This window comes from Megascapheus bottae, chromosome X, assembly GCF_031878675.1.
Source record: "Megascapheus bottae isolate mThoBot1 chromosome X, mThoBot2.hap1, whole genome shotgun sequence".
NCBI classification, from domain to species: domain Eukaryota; kingdom Metazoa; phylum Chordata; class Mammalia; order Rodentia; family Geomyidae; genus Megascapheus; species Megascapheus bottae.
Window position 1 is genome coordinate 40,262,273 of NC_143547.1, and position 17,110 is coordinate 40,279,382.

At 41.8% G+C, this 17,110-nt stretch overlaps 1 protein-coding gene across 4 annotated transcripts in view; it reads right to left on the reverse strand.

Annotated features, from left to right (window-relative positions):
• Positions 1-8,781: 8,781 nt before the first annotated feature.
• The window catches only part of Taf1 (TATA-box binding protein associated factor 1), a 92,764-nt gene continuing 84,435 nt past the window's right edge, over positions 8,782-17,110 (reverse strand). For all 4 annotated transcript variants that reach the window (XM_090325929.1, XM_090325928.1, XM_090325927.1 and 1 more), the window contains 2 exons: positions 16,908-17,085; positions 8,782-10,617 (listed from right to left, as the gene is read on the reverse strand). In XM_090325929.1, the coding sequence (XP_090182055.1) occupies positions 10,398-10,617; positions 16,908-17,085 (398 nt within the window). In that variant the 3' untranslated portion in view covers positions 8,782-10,397. The remainder of the gene's footprint in view (positions 10,618-16,907; positions 17,086-17,110) is intronic.

The following is a 17,110-nucleotide window of genomic DNA, read 5'->3' on the forward strand; positions in this document are numbered from 1 at the left end:
GAACCAAGAGCCTCACGCATGCTAGGCAAGCATTCTACCATTAGGCCATGCTTCCAGCCCCTATGGTTCTATTTTAATTCTAACATATTTGTATTTATAAGAGCATTATTATTCAAAATGCTGGTATTACTTCATTGACTATCTGCATCAGAATTATATATGTGTATTACAAACACACACTCCAAGCCAGAAACTAAAATTAAAATAAGCAATCACGACTCCTTTTTGAAGCATACTAGTTAACAAACAGCTTATGAGTCCCTGGGTTTGATTCTTAACACCACACAGAAAGAACCACTTGGTCCTTTGTAACATATACACACCACCTCACTTTTCCTCTATTTGGACTCAAGAAGACTGAGTCAGTCTTTTCTTTTTTCTTTTTGTTGGTCATGGGGCTTGAACTCTGGGCCTGGGTGCTGTCCCCAAGCTCTTCAGCTCAAGGCTACCACCCTACCTCTAGAGTCACAGCACTTCTTCCAGTTTTCTAGTGGTTAATTGGAGATGGCTTTGAGCCTCCATCTTCAGATCTCAGACTCCTGAGTAGCTAGGATTACAGGCGTGAGGCACCACACCTAGCTTCTTTTCCTTCCTCTTTCTTTCTTTCTTTCTTTCTTTTTTTTTGTCAGTGCTAGGCTTGAGCTGAGGGCCTGAACACTGTCCTTGGGCTTTCTCAAGGCTAGAGCTGGTACACTTGAGCCACAGTGCCACTTCCAGTTTTCTTTTTCTATGTTTGTGGTACTGAGGAATTGAACCCGGATCTTCGTGCATGCTAAGCAAGTACTGTACCAGTAGGCCAAACTCCTGGGATGGGCTGTTTTTTTTTCTATCTTTCTTTCTTAGACAAGGTCTTTCTGGCTGCAATCGCTTGATTCTTCTGCTCTGGTGTCCTGGAAGCTGGGACTACAAGTACTACTACACCTAGATGAAGTGCTTTTTTATTTTGTCTTGTTTTTAAAAAAAGTACAGCAGGGAAGGGCAAACATAAAGTAGCACTTGTTTGCCTTCAAAGGTGAGGGAAGGGGAAAGTAGATTATAATATTTAGCAATATTTTTGGCCTTTTTTATTCTGTGTCAGTCCTGGGACTTGAACTCAGGGCATACGGACTATACATGAGTTTTTTTTGCTCCAGGCTAGCATTCTACCACTTGAGTCACGGCTTCACTTCTGTTTTTTTGATGGGTAACTGGAGTCTTACAGACTTTCCTGGTGTGGCTGGCTTCAACTGTAATCCTTACATCAGCATCCTGATTAGCTAGGATTACAAGTGTGAGCCATCAGAATCTGGCTGATCTTTCTTTTTTCTTTTTTTTGTGGGTCATGGAGCTTGAACTCAAGCCTGGACATAGTGCCTGAGCTCGTCAGCTCAAGGATACCACCCTACCCTTGAGCCAAGCCCCACTTCCCATTTTCTAGAGGTTAATTGGAGATAAGAATCTCAGGTCATTTTGTATCTGAGCTGGCTTCGAACTCTGATCCTCAGATCTCAGGCCTCCTGAGTAGTTAGGATTACAGGCATGAACCACCACATCCAGCTTGATCTTGCTTTTTTTATGACAGGTCTATGTCGTCAAGGTTAGCTTTAAGCTCCTGGACTCAAGCAACAAATGACCCTTCTGGCTCAGCCTCCCAAAGTATAGCTGTGACTGACAGGTTCATTATGACTAGCTTGTATGCAGCAAATACTATGACTTGTACATCTTGTAGTGAGTTCTTGAAATTGGGGTGGAGGAACTTAATGATCAATAGAAAAAAAATACTGTTTTGAGACCACCATCCCAGGCTCTACTTAACCTCTATGGAAACGTTATCCATTACATTCAGGATAAAGACAAACCTTCACAGTAGGGCCTATAAAATGCCTACAAGCATGTTTATTTTTTGGTTTTGTTTTGTATTTTTTGTTTTTGGCCAGCCCTGGGGCTTGAACTCAGGGCCTGGGTATCATCCCTGAGCTTCTTTTGTTCAAGGATAGCACTCCACCATTTGAGTAGAGGGTCACGTCTAGCTTTTTCTATTTCTGTGGTACCAAGGAATTGAATCCAGGGCTTCATGCATGCTAGGCAAGAACCCTACCACTATCTACCTTCCCAGTCTGAAGCATGGCTTTGAAGCTCCTTCCAGTATACTACTATGATGACGACAATGACAACGACTACTACACATCCATACACAGAGTCCCCAATATTCCAATACTTCTGGCTTCCAGTATATTCCCCTGTATGACTGAACAATTTTCCTGGTTTGTAAAATGAAATGATACCTATTCTCATAGGTGGTTCATAATTAGATGAGGTTAAATAAATGGAACTCTGCAGAGAGGCTTATACACTGAGTAATAGCTCTTTATCAAGCTCTGAGAAATCATTTCTATTTCCTCACATTTGATTCTTCATACCACTTGCCATCTGGTTCACCAATTGCTAAATCCAAATGACAAAATTTCAGATCTTATTTGATTGCTCTTTCTGTAGGTACACACAATTGCAGATCACTCTGTGACCCTTTGAAATTCTCCATTGGTTTCTATCAAAACAACATCCTAAGCCAGGTGCCAGTTGCTCATAATTATACTACTCATTACTCAGGAGGCTGAGATCTGAAGATTACAGTTCAAAGCCAGCCTGAGCAGGAAAGTCCATGAGACTTTGTTTTCCAAAAAACTCTTACCCCCGAAATGAAAGTGGAGCTGTGATTCAAGTGGTACAGCACTAGCCTAAGGGAAAAAAAAGGCTCAGGGACAGTGACCATGCCTTGACTTTAAGGCCCAGGACTGGCTTGCTATATACACACACACACACACACACACACACACACATACACACACACATACACACACACACACACACACACACACACACACACACACAGAGGCATGAAAGACCCCCCCCCATACACACACATGAAAAAACCCCCAGAGAAGTATGTGGAAATCAGTAGGTATGATTTTGTTTTTGGTACCAGCTATACTTATGACTTTCTTGGTAGTTAACTAGAGACAAGAATCTCATGAAGTTTGGGAGGAGAGAGAAAGAGGGACAAACCATGAGAAGGGGTTAGCAATGTTAGAGAAGTAGTGCACCCACTACCTGATGAATGTAACTATAATCCCCCCATACATTACCCTGGTAATAAAAAGGGGGGGGTTTGGTCTAGTGGTAGAGTGTTCACCTAGTATGAACGAAGACCCGGGTTCGATTCCTCAGTACCACATACATAGAAAAAGCTGAAAGTGGGGCTGTGGCTCAAGTGGTCGAGCACTAGTCTTTAGGAAAGCCCAAGGACAAAGCTCAGGCCCTGAGTTCAAGCCCCAGGACTGGCAAAAAAAAAGAATGAAAAGAATCTCAGTTTTGTGCCAGGGTTGGCATTAAACCATGATCTTCAGATTTCAGCCTCCAGAATAGATTGGGTTAGTCATGCCCCATAGGCTTCCCTACAGCTTTTTATTTTATTTTGTCGATTGTGGGGCTTGAACTCTGGGTATGGGTGCTGTCCCTGAGCTCTTCACCTCAAGGCTAGCACTCTACCACTTGAACCACAGGGACACTTCCAGTTTTCTGGTGGTTAACTGGAAATAAGTGTCTCACAGACTTTTGTGCCCAGGCTGGCCTTGAACTGCAATTGTCAGACCTCAGCCTCCTGATTAGCCACAGGCACCCAGATTCCCTATAGCCTTTACAATAAAGTCCAGATTCCTCACATTTCTCCAGGATCTGGACTCTTGCTAATTGTAGTTTCAACACTTGCCAGCTCTTCCCACGTACATCACTATTTTACAGTTCCAAGCTCTTTACACATTCTATTCCCAAAACCTAGTGCCTTCTGTGTCTGGCTAGTTCCTACTAGACATTTCTGAGAAGGTCTCCTTTGCTCTGGCATCTGTTTACATGACCCCATCCTTCTTTATACCTTCAAAGTACACTATGTAGTTTGACATTTACCACAATTGCTTATGGATTTGTCCATTACCAGAATGGTACAGAGTGTTTTGTGCTTCTACTCCTTGACAGTTGTTTTGCTAAGTACCTCTTGAGAAAAAAAATCACAACAAACTGGTACCATTTAAAACGAACACTGTCTACTAGGGATAGGACTCAAGTAGATACTTACTATTCCTCTTTAACAAGTATAAGGCCCTGAGTCAAAGCCTTAGTGCCAGAAAAAAAGAGAAGAGAACAATATTTCCCTTGTGGATTACATCCTTAGTAAATAATTCACTGAAGGATCTCTCCACAGCTCCACTTCCCATTTTCCTCACTCACTATGTTAGCAAAGAAGCAAGCAAGAAAGCAAACAAACAAAAAACCCAAGAGTGGCAGTGAGTGTGGCCTAGTGGTAGAGTGCTTGCCCTGGGTTTGATTGCTGGGAGCCACCTACACAGCAGGAAGTGGTGCTGGGGCTCACGTGGTAGAACACTAGCCTTCAGAAAGCCCAAGGACAGCACCCAGGCCCCGAGTTCAAGCCCCAGGACTGGCAAACAACAACAACGAAAAACAACAAAAAAAAACCCCAAGACCAAAAAAATAGTACCACCACCCCCCAAAAAAACCCCTAAAATAGGATTCAGAATAAATCACAAACCCTGGGAGTGTTAAGGTTGAACTGCTTTCTTGCCCAATCTTTTTGTATGTTCTCTTAAGTATACAAAAATGGGTCTTTAGGGCTGGGAGTGTGATCTAGTGGTAGAGTATTTGCCTAGCATGCACCGAGTCCTGGGTTTGATTCCCTGGAACAACATATGCAAAACAAGCTGGAAGGGGCCGGGAGTTTGGCCTAGTGGTAGAGTGTTTGCCTAGCATGCACAGAGACCTGAGTTCAATTCCTTGGTACCACATATATAGAAAAAAGTCAGAAGTGGTGCTGTGGCTCAAGCAGTAGAGTTCCAGCCTTGACAAAGTCCAAGGACAGAACTCAGGCCCTGAGTCCAAGCCAAGGACTGGAAAAAAAATGCTGGAAGTCGTGCTGTGGCTCAAGTAGTAGAGTGCTACCTTTGAGAAAGGGCAGTGTCCAGCCCTGAGTTCAGTCCCCAACACTGTCAAAAACAAAAAACTGGGGGGGGGATGGGTCTTGATCCTTCATCTCCCAAAATAAATGAAAAATTATTAAAGTTTATTTACTACTCTGTAGCTATTATTTTCAAGAATTATCTTAATCATAACACTGTCCTCATTAACAGCTGCACTTTACTGACTGGACATACCTCTCTCTGCTTTGGATAGACATTTAGCTTGTTTCTAGTTTCTTATTCTCTCTTTCAGTAGTTCAGCACTTTATTCAAGCTACTATCCCATTTCTACTTTTGTCACAAGATAATCTTCCTTAGGCTGGGCAGCATATCACTCCTGTAATTCTAGCAACTCAGGAGACAAACCTCACGATTATAGTTTGAAATGGCTTTATGCAGAAAAGTCCTGGAGATTTTTATCTCCAATTAACAAGTAAAAAGCTGGAAGTAGAGCCCTGGCTCAAGTGGCAGAGTACCAGATCTCATTTAAAAACAAAAAAAAAAAACAAAAACCTAAGGGACAACAACACATAAGCCCTGAGTTCACACCCTAGTACGTGCAGGCAAGGTATACAGGAACACGTATGCATGTGCACTCTCTTAAACACACACGGATCTTCCATATTTCATAGAGGAAGTAAGAATGTATTTAACATCTCCCTATGTATACTGATCTGTAACAGCATCATTTCTCCTTATAAGGCAAACTTCTCTACTAGTGTTTCCTAAATCCTTCCTGTACATACATTGCCTTATCCTTTGCTTTTTCCAATTCCTCTTATACTCCTTTCTTCCCCTAAGTCTTTTATAAGCATAATTATATTTTACCTTGTCTTCCTCTTTTTTTGCCAATCATGGGGCTTGAACTCAGGGACTGGGTGCTGTCCCTGAGCTTCTTTTGCTCAAGGCTAGCACTCTACCATTTGAGTCAGAGCCACTTCTGGCATTTTCTGTTTATGTGTTACTGAGGAATTGAACCCAGGGCTTCATATATCTAGGCAAGCATTCTACCACTAAGCTACACACCCAGCCTGACTTCCTCTTTTACCCCTCAAAGCTTAGTCTCTGGAAATAGTAGTGTTTCCAAACTTCAACCTTACCTCATTCCTGCATGGATCCTAATCTACTTTGCTAAGATTACTTTTGCTAATTCATGTCACCAGGGAATTGGTAACTGCCAAATTGAAAGATTCTCTCTCAGGCCCGATTTTACTTACTTCTCTGTAGCATGTATATGTTTCCCTATTTTCTGTACTTTGAGAATTATTATGCTGTACGTTTTCTGTTGGTGGCCTGTAATTGTTCTGCACCAATATGTTCTCCATGTTCTGACACATACACCTATTCCTAAGGTTGTAAAAATACTAATAAGCTTTCTACCTAGCATACATCAAAACTTGCATGTTCCAAATAGCCATTTGTCTTCCCTTTTACTTGTTACCTTCCCAGTGAACGGTATCTCTAGTCAATTGTCTAGAGAAACAGGTTTGACTCTCTCACACTTTTGTTCCTTTGTTTCTTCTTCTTTTCTTTCTTTCTTTTTTTTTTTTTTGCCAGTTCCAGGGCTTGAATTCGGGGCCTGGGCACTGTCCTTGTGCTTTCTCAAGGTAAAGCTCTACCACTTGAGCCACAGCACCACTTCTGGCTTTTTCTGTGTATGTGGTACTGAGGAATGGAAACCCAGGGCTTCATGCATGCTAGGTAAACACGCTACCACTAGGCTACACTTCTAGCCGGTTTCTTACTGTTGTAATAGTCACTAAGACAAATCTCTTATTTCCCTGCTACTCTCATGGCCTTAGTCATAGTTTGGTCTCCACCATCTGGCATTTGGTATCACTGCTCTCTGTCCTCTCCAACCTATCCATGGACACACTACTGCCAGAGAGATCTCTAAAAACACATTTACTATTGAGGCTTGGAATCCTATCACATATGTTGTCTATGTTCTAGTCACACAGTGCTATCTGTAGTTCCATAAACAAATTTTTTCGTATGTCTAAACATTTTCTTTTTTTCCCTGCCAGTCCTAGGGCTTTCCTCAAGGCCTGGGCACTGTCCTTGGGCTTTCCTCAAGGCCTAGTGCTCTATCACTTGAACCACAGCACCACTTCTGGCATTTTTTCTATGTGCGAGGTACCGAACCTAGGTCTTCGTTCATGCTAGGCCACTTCTACTACTAGGCCAAACTCCTGGTCTCTTTTTTTCTTTCTTTTTTTTAAGGTCAGTTGTGGGGCTTGAACTCTGGGCCTGGGTGCTGTCGCTCTCGGCTCTACCACTTTGAACCACAGCACCATTTCTGGTTTTCTCATTAATTGAACATAAGTCTCATGGACTTTGGTGCCCAGGCTGGCTTTGAACCAGGATCTTCAGATCTCAGCCTCCAGAGTAACTATTGTTACAGGTGTGAGCCATCAACGCCTGTCTGTTTATACATTTTCTTCCTTCTACCTAGAATGTTCTTCCACTCTTAAGCCTTATGACTTATCTACTAAACTTTTCCTTTTTTTGGTATTAGTCCTAGGGAGCTGTCTCGGAGCTTTTTTGCTCAAGGCTAATATACTGCCACTTGAGCCACAGCTTCACTTCTGGCTTTTTTAGTTCTTAATTGGGGATAATGTGTGTCAAGAGCTTTCCTGCCAAGGCTGGCTTCCAGTCTTGATCCTCAAATTTCAGCTTCCTGAGGAACTAGGATTACAGACATGAACCACAGGTGCTCAGCTACAACCAACACTATTTATTTATGCCATTTCTGGGGCTTGAACTCAGGGCCTGGGCACTGTCTCTGAGCTGCTTTTTCTCAAGGCTAGTGCTCTACCACTTAAGCCACAGCACCACTTCCAACTTTTTTCTGTTTATGTGATACAGAGGAATGGAACCCAGGGTTTCATGCACTCTATCACTAAGCCACATTCCTAGCCCCAACGATCAATTTTTATTAAGCTCAGGCATGAATATGTCACTCATTCTAGAGCTTAAGTTCACTGCAATTAGAAACTATCTTCTGTGTTAACATGTGTTCTTGGTCATTTAGGTTAAAAACACCTGTTTTGAGCCAGGAGCCTATAATCCTATAATCTGGCTATGTAGGAGGCTGAGATCTGAGGATTAAGATTTGTAAAGCCAACTCAGGCAGGAAAGTCTATGACTTTTTTTTTATCATGGGGTTGAACTCTGTGCCTGAGCACTGTGCCTGAGCTTCTCAGCTCAAGGCTAGAACTCTACCATTTCATCCACAGGACCACTTCCTGTTTGAGACTAAGACTCTTATCACCAATAAAACTGCCAAAAAGCCAGAAGTGGAGCTCTAGCATTTAACAAATCAGTTAATGGCTCAAGTCTTGAAGCCCTAAGAGTGGCACATGCACACACACACACACACACACACACACACACACACACACGAAACCAAAAATAGATGGTTTGATGTGGGCTTGGTTGTACATACCTGTAATCCCTGAGTCGAGAGGATCACAAGTTTGAGGCTAGCCTGAGCTAAACAATGATTCTCAGAGAGACAAAATGGTGGTTAAAGTTGAAATCAATGAATATCATCATAGACCTATCCAATCTTCCAAATTAAAACTGTTTTTTGCCTATCTCCAAATGCCAATAATTCATGAAGTCCAGTTCATCCTATTTCCTCTAAAGAAGCCTTGAATCCATCCCCTCTTCCCTCTTCTCTATTCGAATATTACAACCCTACTTCAGGTTCCATTTCAACCCTTACTTAAACTATAATTGTCTCCATCCAGACCATTATCCACACTACTGCTGGAATTTTTTTAAAAAATTTATTACAAAATAATACATACTTATAAAATCCAAATACAGAAATAAAAGCACAAAACCTACCCAATATAAATATAGCCATATAACTTTCCTTCCATTCTCATTTGCCAGAGGTTATCTGTGCGAGCAATTTAGCATATATCCTTTCATACTTTTCTCTTTTCTATATACCAGTGTTTATCATCTCATGAATATAAGACATAATCTTGTCTTTTACAAAATGGGATAATTTAGGTCTGTTACATGATTCAATTTTCTTTATTTAATCCGCTGAAAATTTCTAAAATACAAATCAATCCTCTAGAATTCATTTCTCATAATATAAAATTCCTTCATTATCATCACTCGTTATATAATATTAATTATAAAAACTCATGACAATATGCTTCCTGTACATTTTTCACCTTGAGTCACTGAAAGATTTAGAACATAAATCACCTAAATCCTTTCTGAAACAAGGCAGGAACAAACAAACTAGGAACACACTCTGTCCCTTCTAGATTTTGGCCTTTTCACTTCATCATATACTCTGCCTGGACTTTTCTATCTGGCAAGATCCTACTAGTTGATTCTTCAATAACAATAACACCTTAAAAATTTGGCTCAAAAAAGACTTCCCTGACCTTTCAAACAGGATCACGCCTCTATTAACCCCTATACTTTATAGCTAGCTTCTGAATCGCACTTACCTCATAGTTCTGTAATAATTTATGAATGTATTTTGAATTCTATCCCTTCCTCCCCCAATTTCATGGTGAGCTCTTCGGGTAAAAGGCATGTGTTTTTGAATCCTAAGGATCTGTTTGTGCTTATTATGCAGCAGATACTTAGTAATGTATCTCTGGAGGATTTCATGATTCTGGAAACATTACTGAGCATCTTCTTTGCACACAGCCATATCTTAAGAATGAGAAGAAACAGAAGGCAAGTCTTTGTCCTAAGGAACTCATCACTTTCCTACCTTTTCCCCTGGGAGAGGAGGAATAAGAATACATATACATGGTAACATATCATTTCTGATATACAAACAGTTTAAAAAATATAAAGTTATTTGCCTCAAATCCATATAGGAGCAAGGCATTTAATAACAAAGGAAGTAAATAACCAGATAAATGGACAGCTTGTCCAATAGGTTTGTTTTTAAGTGTGGCACAGAGCTCACCAGAACCCAATTCTCTGTTCTAGCAGGGGGAAGCCTATTCCAGCTTGCAAATTAGAAAATGAAATGATACCATGCTTAGAAAATTTCTAATACATTAGTAGGACATAGTTACTAGTCTTTTATAATTTTTTCTGTCCTCAGGGAAAAATTATGCCAGTAGCAATAAATGGCATTAATAGAGGGTACTAGAGAAGAGTAAGGTTTCTTTCTTTTTGTGTGTGTGCACTAAGGGGAAGGAAGTTGCTTTGTTTCAAATTAATAGGTAACACTGCCCCAACAAGATCAGAAGAGGTGATTATCATTTACTTATTATTAAAAGTAAGGTGTTAATCTATCATTTCAGGATCAGACATTGTACAAATATAACAAATTGGGGAAAGGTGAACCACCTAGGCTGGAGGACAAGGAAGGCTGACTAAGGAGACCCAAAAGAATCCTCATTCATCAGAGTCCAAGTCACTGTCCCCAGCAATGGAGTGGAAATCCTCACTGTCCTCCTCGTCCTCTGACAGGTGGACCTGGCTTAGTACACTTGGCCCAGAGCGCTGCTCTTCCTCCTCATCTTCTTCCTCCTCTGATACCTCATACCCACCGATGCTGCTGAAGCTTGTGTCTTGGTTGTTCGACTTGGGATCAGGCTCCTCATAGCTCCCATAACTGAGAAGAGAAACATGTCATCTCTCAAGCTTGGGAACCACCCTCTAGCTAACCATTCCCATTCTCAGCACCACCAAGGAATCAGCCCATCTCACCTCCTCTGGACACTACGGTGAACAATTCTGGGCTGTTCTACAAGCCCCGAGAGAAGAATGATCCTGTGCCAAAACATCAACTTTCCTACTTCATATACACAAGAACCTGAATGAAAGTCACTCTCTTACACCTGAAGGACACACACTGCCAGATAGCATGACCACAAATTCTCTGACACCCTGTTTCATCTACCAGCTAACAGTGTCACTCACCTATGTATCAGAAATTAGTCAAAGATCCTGATGGTTTTCTCTTCAATGGTATCTTGCCTCTAATTCTCTCATTTCTATCTCTACTCTGCCTGCTTGAGCTTAGTCTTTTAATGTTAGTTCCTGTATGCAGAAATAAGTCTTCATGCCTCTAGTCCTGTTCTCCAGTTAACTCTTCACATTCCTTGCCAAAGTACTCTTCAGTTTTTGTTTGTTCCTTTATTTTCTATCTTACTTAAAAAAAACACACAAATGATGCATGTTCACTGATTAAAAAAATTAGAATATCAGAAAAAAAATCACCAGTTAACTCCACCATTCAGAGATAATCTTTTGGTATGGGACTTTCCCATTTTTTTCTATGCACTTTAGATGCCTAAAGTTTTTATTTACAAATGAGAAACTCTACATATTCTTCAGGAATATGATTTTTTGCTAATGATTATAACAAACATCCTTCTGTGTCAATAAATGTAAGTCTATAGCATAAACTTAATAGCAGCAAGGTATTCTGCTGTAAGGCTATACCATGATTGTTTTCACAGTCTGATAGTAGGACATTTAAACTGTTTCCAGCTTCTCTATTAAAAAACAATGCTGCAGGGGCGGGAATTTAGCCTAGTGGTAGAGTGCTTGCCTAGCATGCACAAAGACCTGGGTTTGATTCCTTGCTACCACATACATAGAAAAATGCCAGATGTGGTGCTGTGGCTCAAGGACAAAGCTCAGGCCCTGAGACCAAGACCAGGACTGGCAAAAACAAAAACAGAAACAAAAATGCTACAATAAACATCCTTATACAAACATCTTAATGAAGGTGTTTCACTATTTCCATAGAAGAATTTCCTAGATAAGGAATCGTAGAGCCAAAGGGGATGAACATTTACATTTTTTAAATGTATTATGACAAAATGTTATGCTTCTCTCTCACCCACCCTGCTTTATCAATTTATATTGCCATCAGCACTTTGGAAATTTCTTTCTTCCTCTCAATCTTTCCAATACTGGAAATTTACTTTTATTTTCACCAGTTTGATAGGTTAAGAAAAGCTGTACTTGATTTTTATTGCATTACTTGTTAGAGAAGTCGTTTTTTTCATATATTTATTGGTCATTTACACTTCTTTTTTTTTTTTGCCAGTCCTGGGCTTGAGCTCAGGGCCTGAGCACTGTCCTTGGACTTTCTCCCAAGGCTAGAGCTCTACCACTTGAGCCTCAGCACCACTTCCGGCTTTTTTTTCTATATATGTGGTACCAAGGAATCGAACCTGGGTCTTCATGCATGCTAGGCAAGCACTTTAACCACTAGGCCAAAATCCAGGCCCTCATTTACACTTCTTTTGAGACTTATTTGTTCATGTTTTTCGCTCCTTTTTTAGGAGGGCCCACAGGAATCTTTCGAAAACATAAATCACATTGTGTTATTCTCATTTAATGCCTGCCTAACACATTCAAATCCTTCATAATCTAGTCTGTACTTCCACGTGTGTGTGTGTGTGTGTGTGTGTGTGTGTGTGTGTGTGTGTGTGCCCGCGCACACACACACGCATCGGCACATGCGCTGGTCCTAGGACCTAAACTCAGGACTTGGGTGGACTTGAGCTTTTTTACTCAAGGTTAGTGCTTTACCACTTGAGCGGTAGCTCTACGTCTAGCTTTTTCTTGTGGTTAATGGGAGTTAAGAGTCTCATGGACTTTCCTGCCCAGGCTGGCTTTGAACTGTGACCCTCAGATCTCAGCCTCCTGAGAAGCTATGATTACAGGCATGAGCCGTCAGTGCCCAGTTTATAACTATATCTTTAAATCTTTTTTTGGTGCCAGTCCTAGGGCTTGAATTCAGGGCCTGGGCTCTGTTCTTGAGTTCCTTTCTGTTCAAGGGTAATGCTCTACAACTTGAGCCACAGCACCACTAACCGTTTTTCTATGTAGTTTAGTGGAGGTAAGTCGCAAAGTCTTTCTGGCCTAGGATAGCTTCAAACCATGATCCTAGGATCTCAGCTTCTTTGAGTAGCTAGGATTACAGGCATGATCCACTGGTACTCTGCTTCTTTAAATCATTATATGAATGATGGATATTACATCCATCAGTCAATTGCTCCAGCAACACCAGATTACATTATGTTCTCTAACAGTGTTTTATGATCCTAGGAACTGTGTTGTTGCTGGTCTCTAGAATATTCTTTGCTTTCTTCTTTATCTAATAACTATTCAAGTTTGGCTTGATTTTCTTCTCTAATCAACTCCCCTTCTCATCCCTCTCTAAGTCCCAGAAAAGTTTTGCAGTTGCTTACAAGAACAGTTTTTATGTTACACCATAATTATCACCTTTTATCTGTTTTTCTGTTTTAGGTTTCCTCCTATCCTGAACTACTTTTTTTCCCCTTTTGGTATTGTTTTGGTGCCAGTCCTGGGGTTTGAACTCAGGGCTTTGGTGCTGTCCTGAGCTTCTTTTGCTCAAGGCTAGGACTCTACCACTTGGGCTGCAGCTCTACTTCCAGTTCTTTTGGGGGGAGTCAGTGGGAGATAAGAGTCTCAAGGACTTCTCTTCCTGGGCTTGTTTTGAACTATGACCCTCAGATCTCAGCCTCTCAAGAAGCTAGGATTATAGGCATGAGCCATCAGCTCAGCTTATATTTTTGGTGCCAGTCCTGGGAGCTTGAACTCAGAGCCTGGGTTCTGTATTTGAGCTCTACTTCAAGCTTTTTGGGTTACTTATTGCAGACATGAGCTACTGGCATTCTGCTTATCCTGAACTTAGGCTAGTGCTCTGCCACTCGAGCCATAGCACCACTTCCAGCTTTTTCTGTGTATGTGGTACTGAAGAATCAAACCTGGGGTTTCATCCATGATATGCAAGCACTCTACCACTAGTCCACACTCACAGCCCTTATCCTGAATTTTTTTTGGTCAGTTGTGGGACTTGAACTCCAGACCTGGGAATTGTCCCTGAGCTCTTTACCTCAAGGCTACCACCCTACCCCTTGAGCCACAGTGCCACTTCCAGTTTTCTAATGGTTAACTGGAAATAAGAGTCTCCATGGACTTTAGTGCCGGGGCTGCCTTTGAATGGCCATCCTCAGATCTCAGCCTCCTGAGCAGCTAGGATTATAGGTGTGGGCCATCACGCCCAGCATGTCCTAAACTTCTTAAAGCCAAGAACCACATCTTAAGTTTTTTGTTTGTTTGTTTGTTTGTTCCTGGGGATTGAACTCTGGACTTGGGCTCTATTCTTGAGCTTCTTTTCCTCAAGGTAAGCACTCTACTATTTGAGTCACAGCTCCATTTCTGGCTTTTTAAAGTCTAATGGACTTTCCTCTCAGGGCTGGCTTGGAACCATGATCCCAGACCTCAATCTCCTTAGTAGCTAGAGTTATAGACATTAGCCACTCATGCCAGATAATTTTTGTTTTGTTTGTTTTTGCCAGTCCCGGGGGTTGAATTGATGGCCTGGGCACCATCCCTGAGCTTTCTCAACCTTAGCGCTCTACCACTTAAACCACAATACCATTTCTGGCCTTTTCAGTTTATGTGGTACCACGGAATCAAACTCATGTCTTCATGCATGCTAGGCAAGCACGCTACCACTAGGCCACACTCCTGGTCCAGTTGTTTTTATACTTACTATATTTTCCAGATGAATACATAAAAGATTGCTTGCTTGCTAGAGATAATATGTTTACTTTAAATCCAACATGCCAAAGCTAAACTTATTTTACACTCTCAATTTCTTCTCCTTTCCTTATCTCAATGGGCTCACTTGCAGTCCCACATATCTTATATCCACATCTCCTAAATTCAATTGATTTATCTTCTAAACAGTGATTAATATGTCCTTTCATTTTCTCATCAGACTGACAGACTTCTGTTGATCTCTTTATTATTTGTCTAACATTGCCCAGTAGGGGATAAATAACACTTAGCTCTTTATCATATGAACATGCTGATTCCTTTGCTTTTTTTTTTTTTGGAGGGGGTTCGGTTGTGTGGTGAGCCTGGGCGCTGTCCCTGAGCTCTTCAGCTCAAGGCTACAATCCTACCCCTTGAGCAACAGGACCACTTCTGGTTTTCTGGTAGTTAATTTGAAATAAGAATCTCCCAGACTTTTGAACTTTTGTGCCCAGGCTGGCTTTGAGATCGTCAGATCTCAGCCTCTTGAGTAGCTAGGATTATAGCTGTGAGCCACCAGACCAGGATTAGGTGTGTGTGTGTTGTGTGTGTTAGGCAAGCACTCTACCACTAGGCTATGCTCCTGGCCCAATTCCTTTGCTTTCTGTTTCTTTGGGGCAGAATTGCAAGCTCAGGCTAGTCTTGAACTCAGGATCCTACTGTATCAGTCTTTGAAACAGGCATGTTTCTACCACTGTTGGTAAACTCCTTTTTCTTTTCTATTTTAATGCTGATCCTGGGGCATAAACTCAGGGCCTGAGTTCTGTTCCGGAACTCTTTTCTCAAAGCTAACACTCTACCACTAGAGATACAGCTCTAATTCTGGCTTTTTTGGTAGTTAACTGGAGATATGAGTCTTGTGGACTTCCTTACCCTGGGTAGCTTTTAATTGTGATTCTCAAATCTTAGCCTCCTGATAGCTAAGATTATGGACATAAGCCACTGGTACCTGCGGAGTTCCTTTTAGATTTCTTACAGAACATGATTCAATTGCCTTAACATGCCATTTAAACTTTTCTACAATGTAATCTCTTGCTAATTCTAGAGCCTCAACTCTCCAACAACCCACCCCTCCCACCTGCTTTTTTGACAGTACTAGGGGTTGAACTTAGAGCCTGGTCCTTGCTAAGACTGGCTTAACATCTCTTAGAAATGGCTCTAGCCCTGCTTCTCATTGGTTATTTTGAGGACAGGGTCTCACGTCCTATCCGGGCGTATGCCTCAGTAGTGATCTACCTAATTTTAGGCTTTATCATCCCTGGGATCACAGGCACTTGCCAAAGCTTCTACTTCCCTTCTGTGGAGATGCATGTCTTGCCTGGGCTGGGTTGGCCTCACAATCCTCTCAATCTCAGCCTCTCCTGTAACTCTGGATTGCAGGTAGACACACTATTGTATCCAGCTAGTCTAAGAAGAGGTCTTGCTAACTTCTCTGCCTGAGCTGGCTGAAAACCGTAACCTTTCTTTTTTTTTCCAGTCCTGGGCTTGGGCTCAGGGCCTGAGCACTGTCCTTGGACTTTCTCAAGGCTAGAGCTCTACCACTTGAGCCACAGCACCACTTCTAGCTTTTTTTCTATGCATGTGGTACCGAGGAATCGAACCCGGGTCTTCGTGCATGCTAGCAAGCACTCTACCACTAGGCCAAACTCCCGGCCCACAGCAACCTTTCTTTTCTCAGGCTCCCACATAGAATTACAAGTGTGAATCATGTGCCTGGCTCAATCTCCCTTTTTGCTCTCAAACATAGTATATATTATGGTTCTATGCTTTTAAACTTACTATTTCATCTGTAAAGCTTAACCACCTGCTGATATAGCATCTGCTTAGAATTCGGCCTTTAAGGACCAGTTCCAATGTTCCTTTGTCTGTGAAACTTGATCCTGCCTCTGTGTTCTCCTGGCACTTTGTACTTGTACTTTTTATTTAGCTTTTTATTGTGGGGGTGGGAATGGGGGTGGAGATAGGGGTGAGATAGGGTCTTGCTATGTAGGCCACATTGGCCTTGCTGTTACATAACCCAGGCTGGCCTTGAAGCTGCCTGTCTTGGCATCCTGAAAGCTTGAATTATAGGCATGTACCACCACACCCAGCTCATAACATTGTGTTATTTGTAATAACGTGTGCAGTCTCTTTCATTAGAAGAACTCAAGGGCAGGACATGTCTTGTTCCTCTGTGTATCCCCAGAGCCTCTCACAGTACCTAGCCTTAGTAGGTGCTCAGAAAATATTTGATGGATGAAAGCAATCTGATGCTTGGGCCCTTTGACATCACAGTTGGACACTGATGCCATCACCCTGTAACATGTTGCAGCTGATTACCTGATGTTGCTATCTTCCAAACCACGTGAAGTCTCCCCACCGTCTCCCTCATAGGACATCATACTTTCTTCATTTTCCATCCCCATTCTTGTATTCTCCTGAAGCATGCGGGGCTGTTTGGGTCTTATACCACTGGTTCCCACATCAGAATCACTTCCACTTTCACTCAGCTGAATAGCTGTAAAAAGACAAGTTCTGGTTCA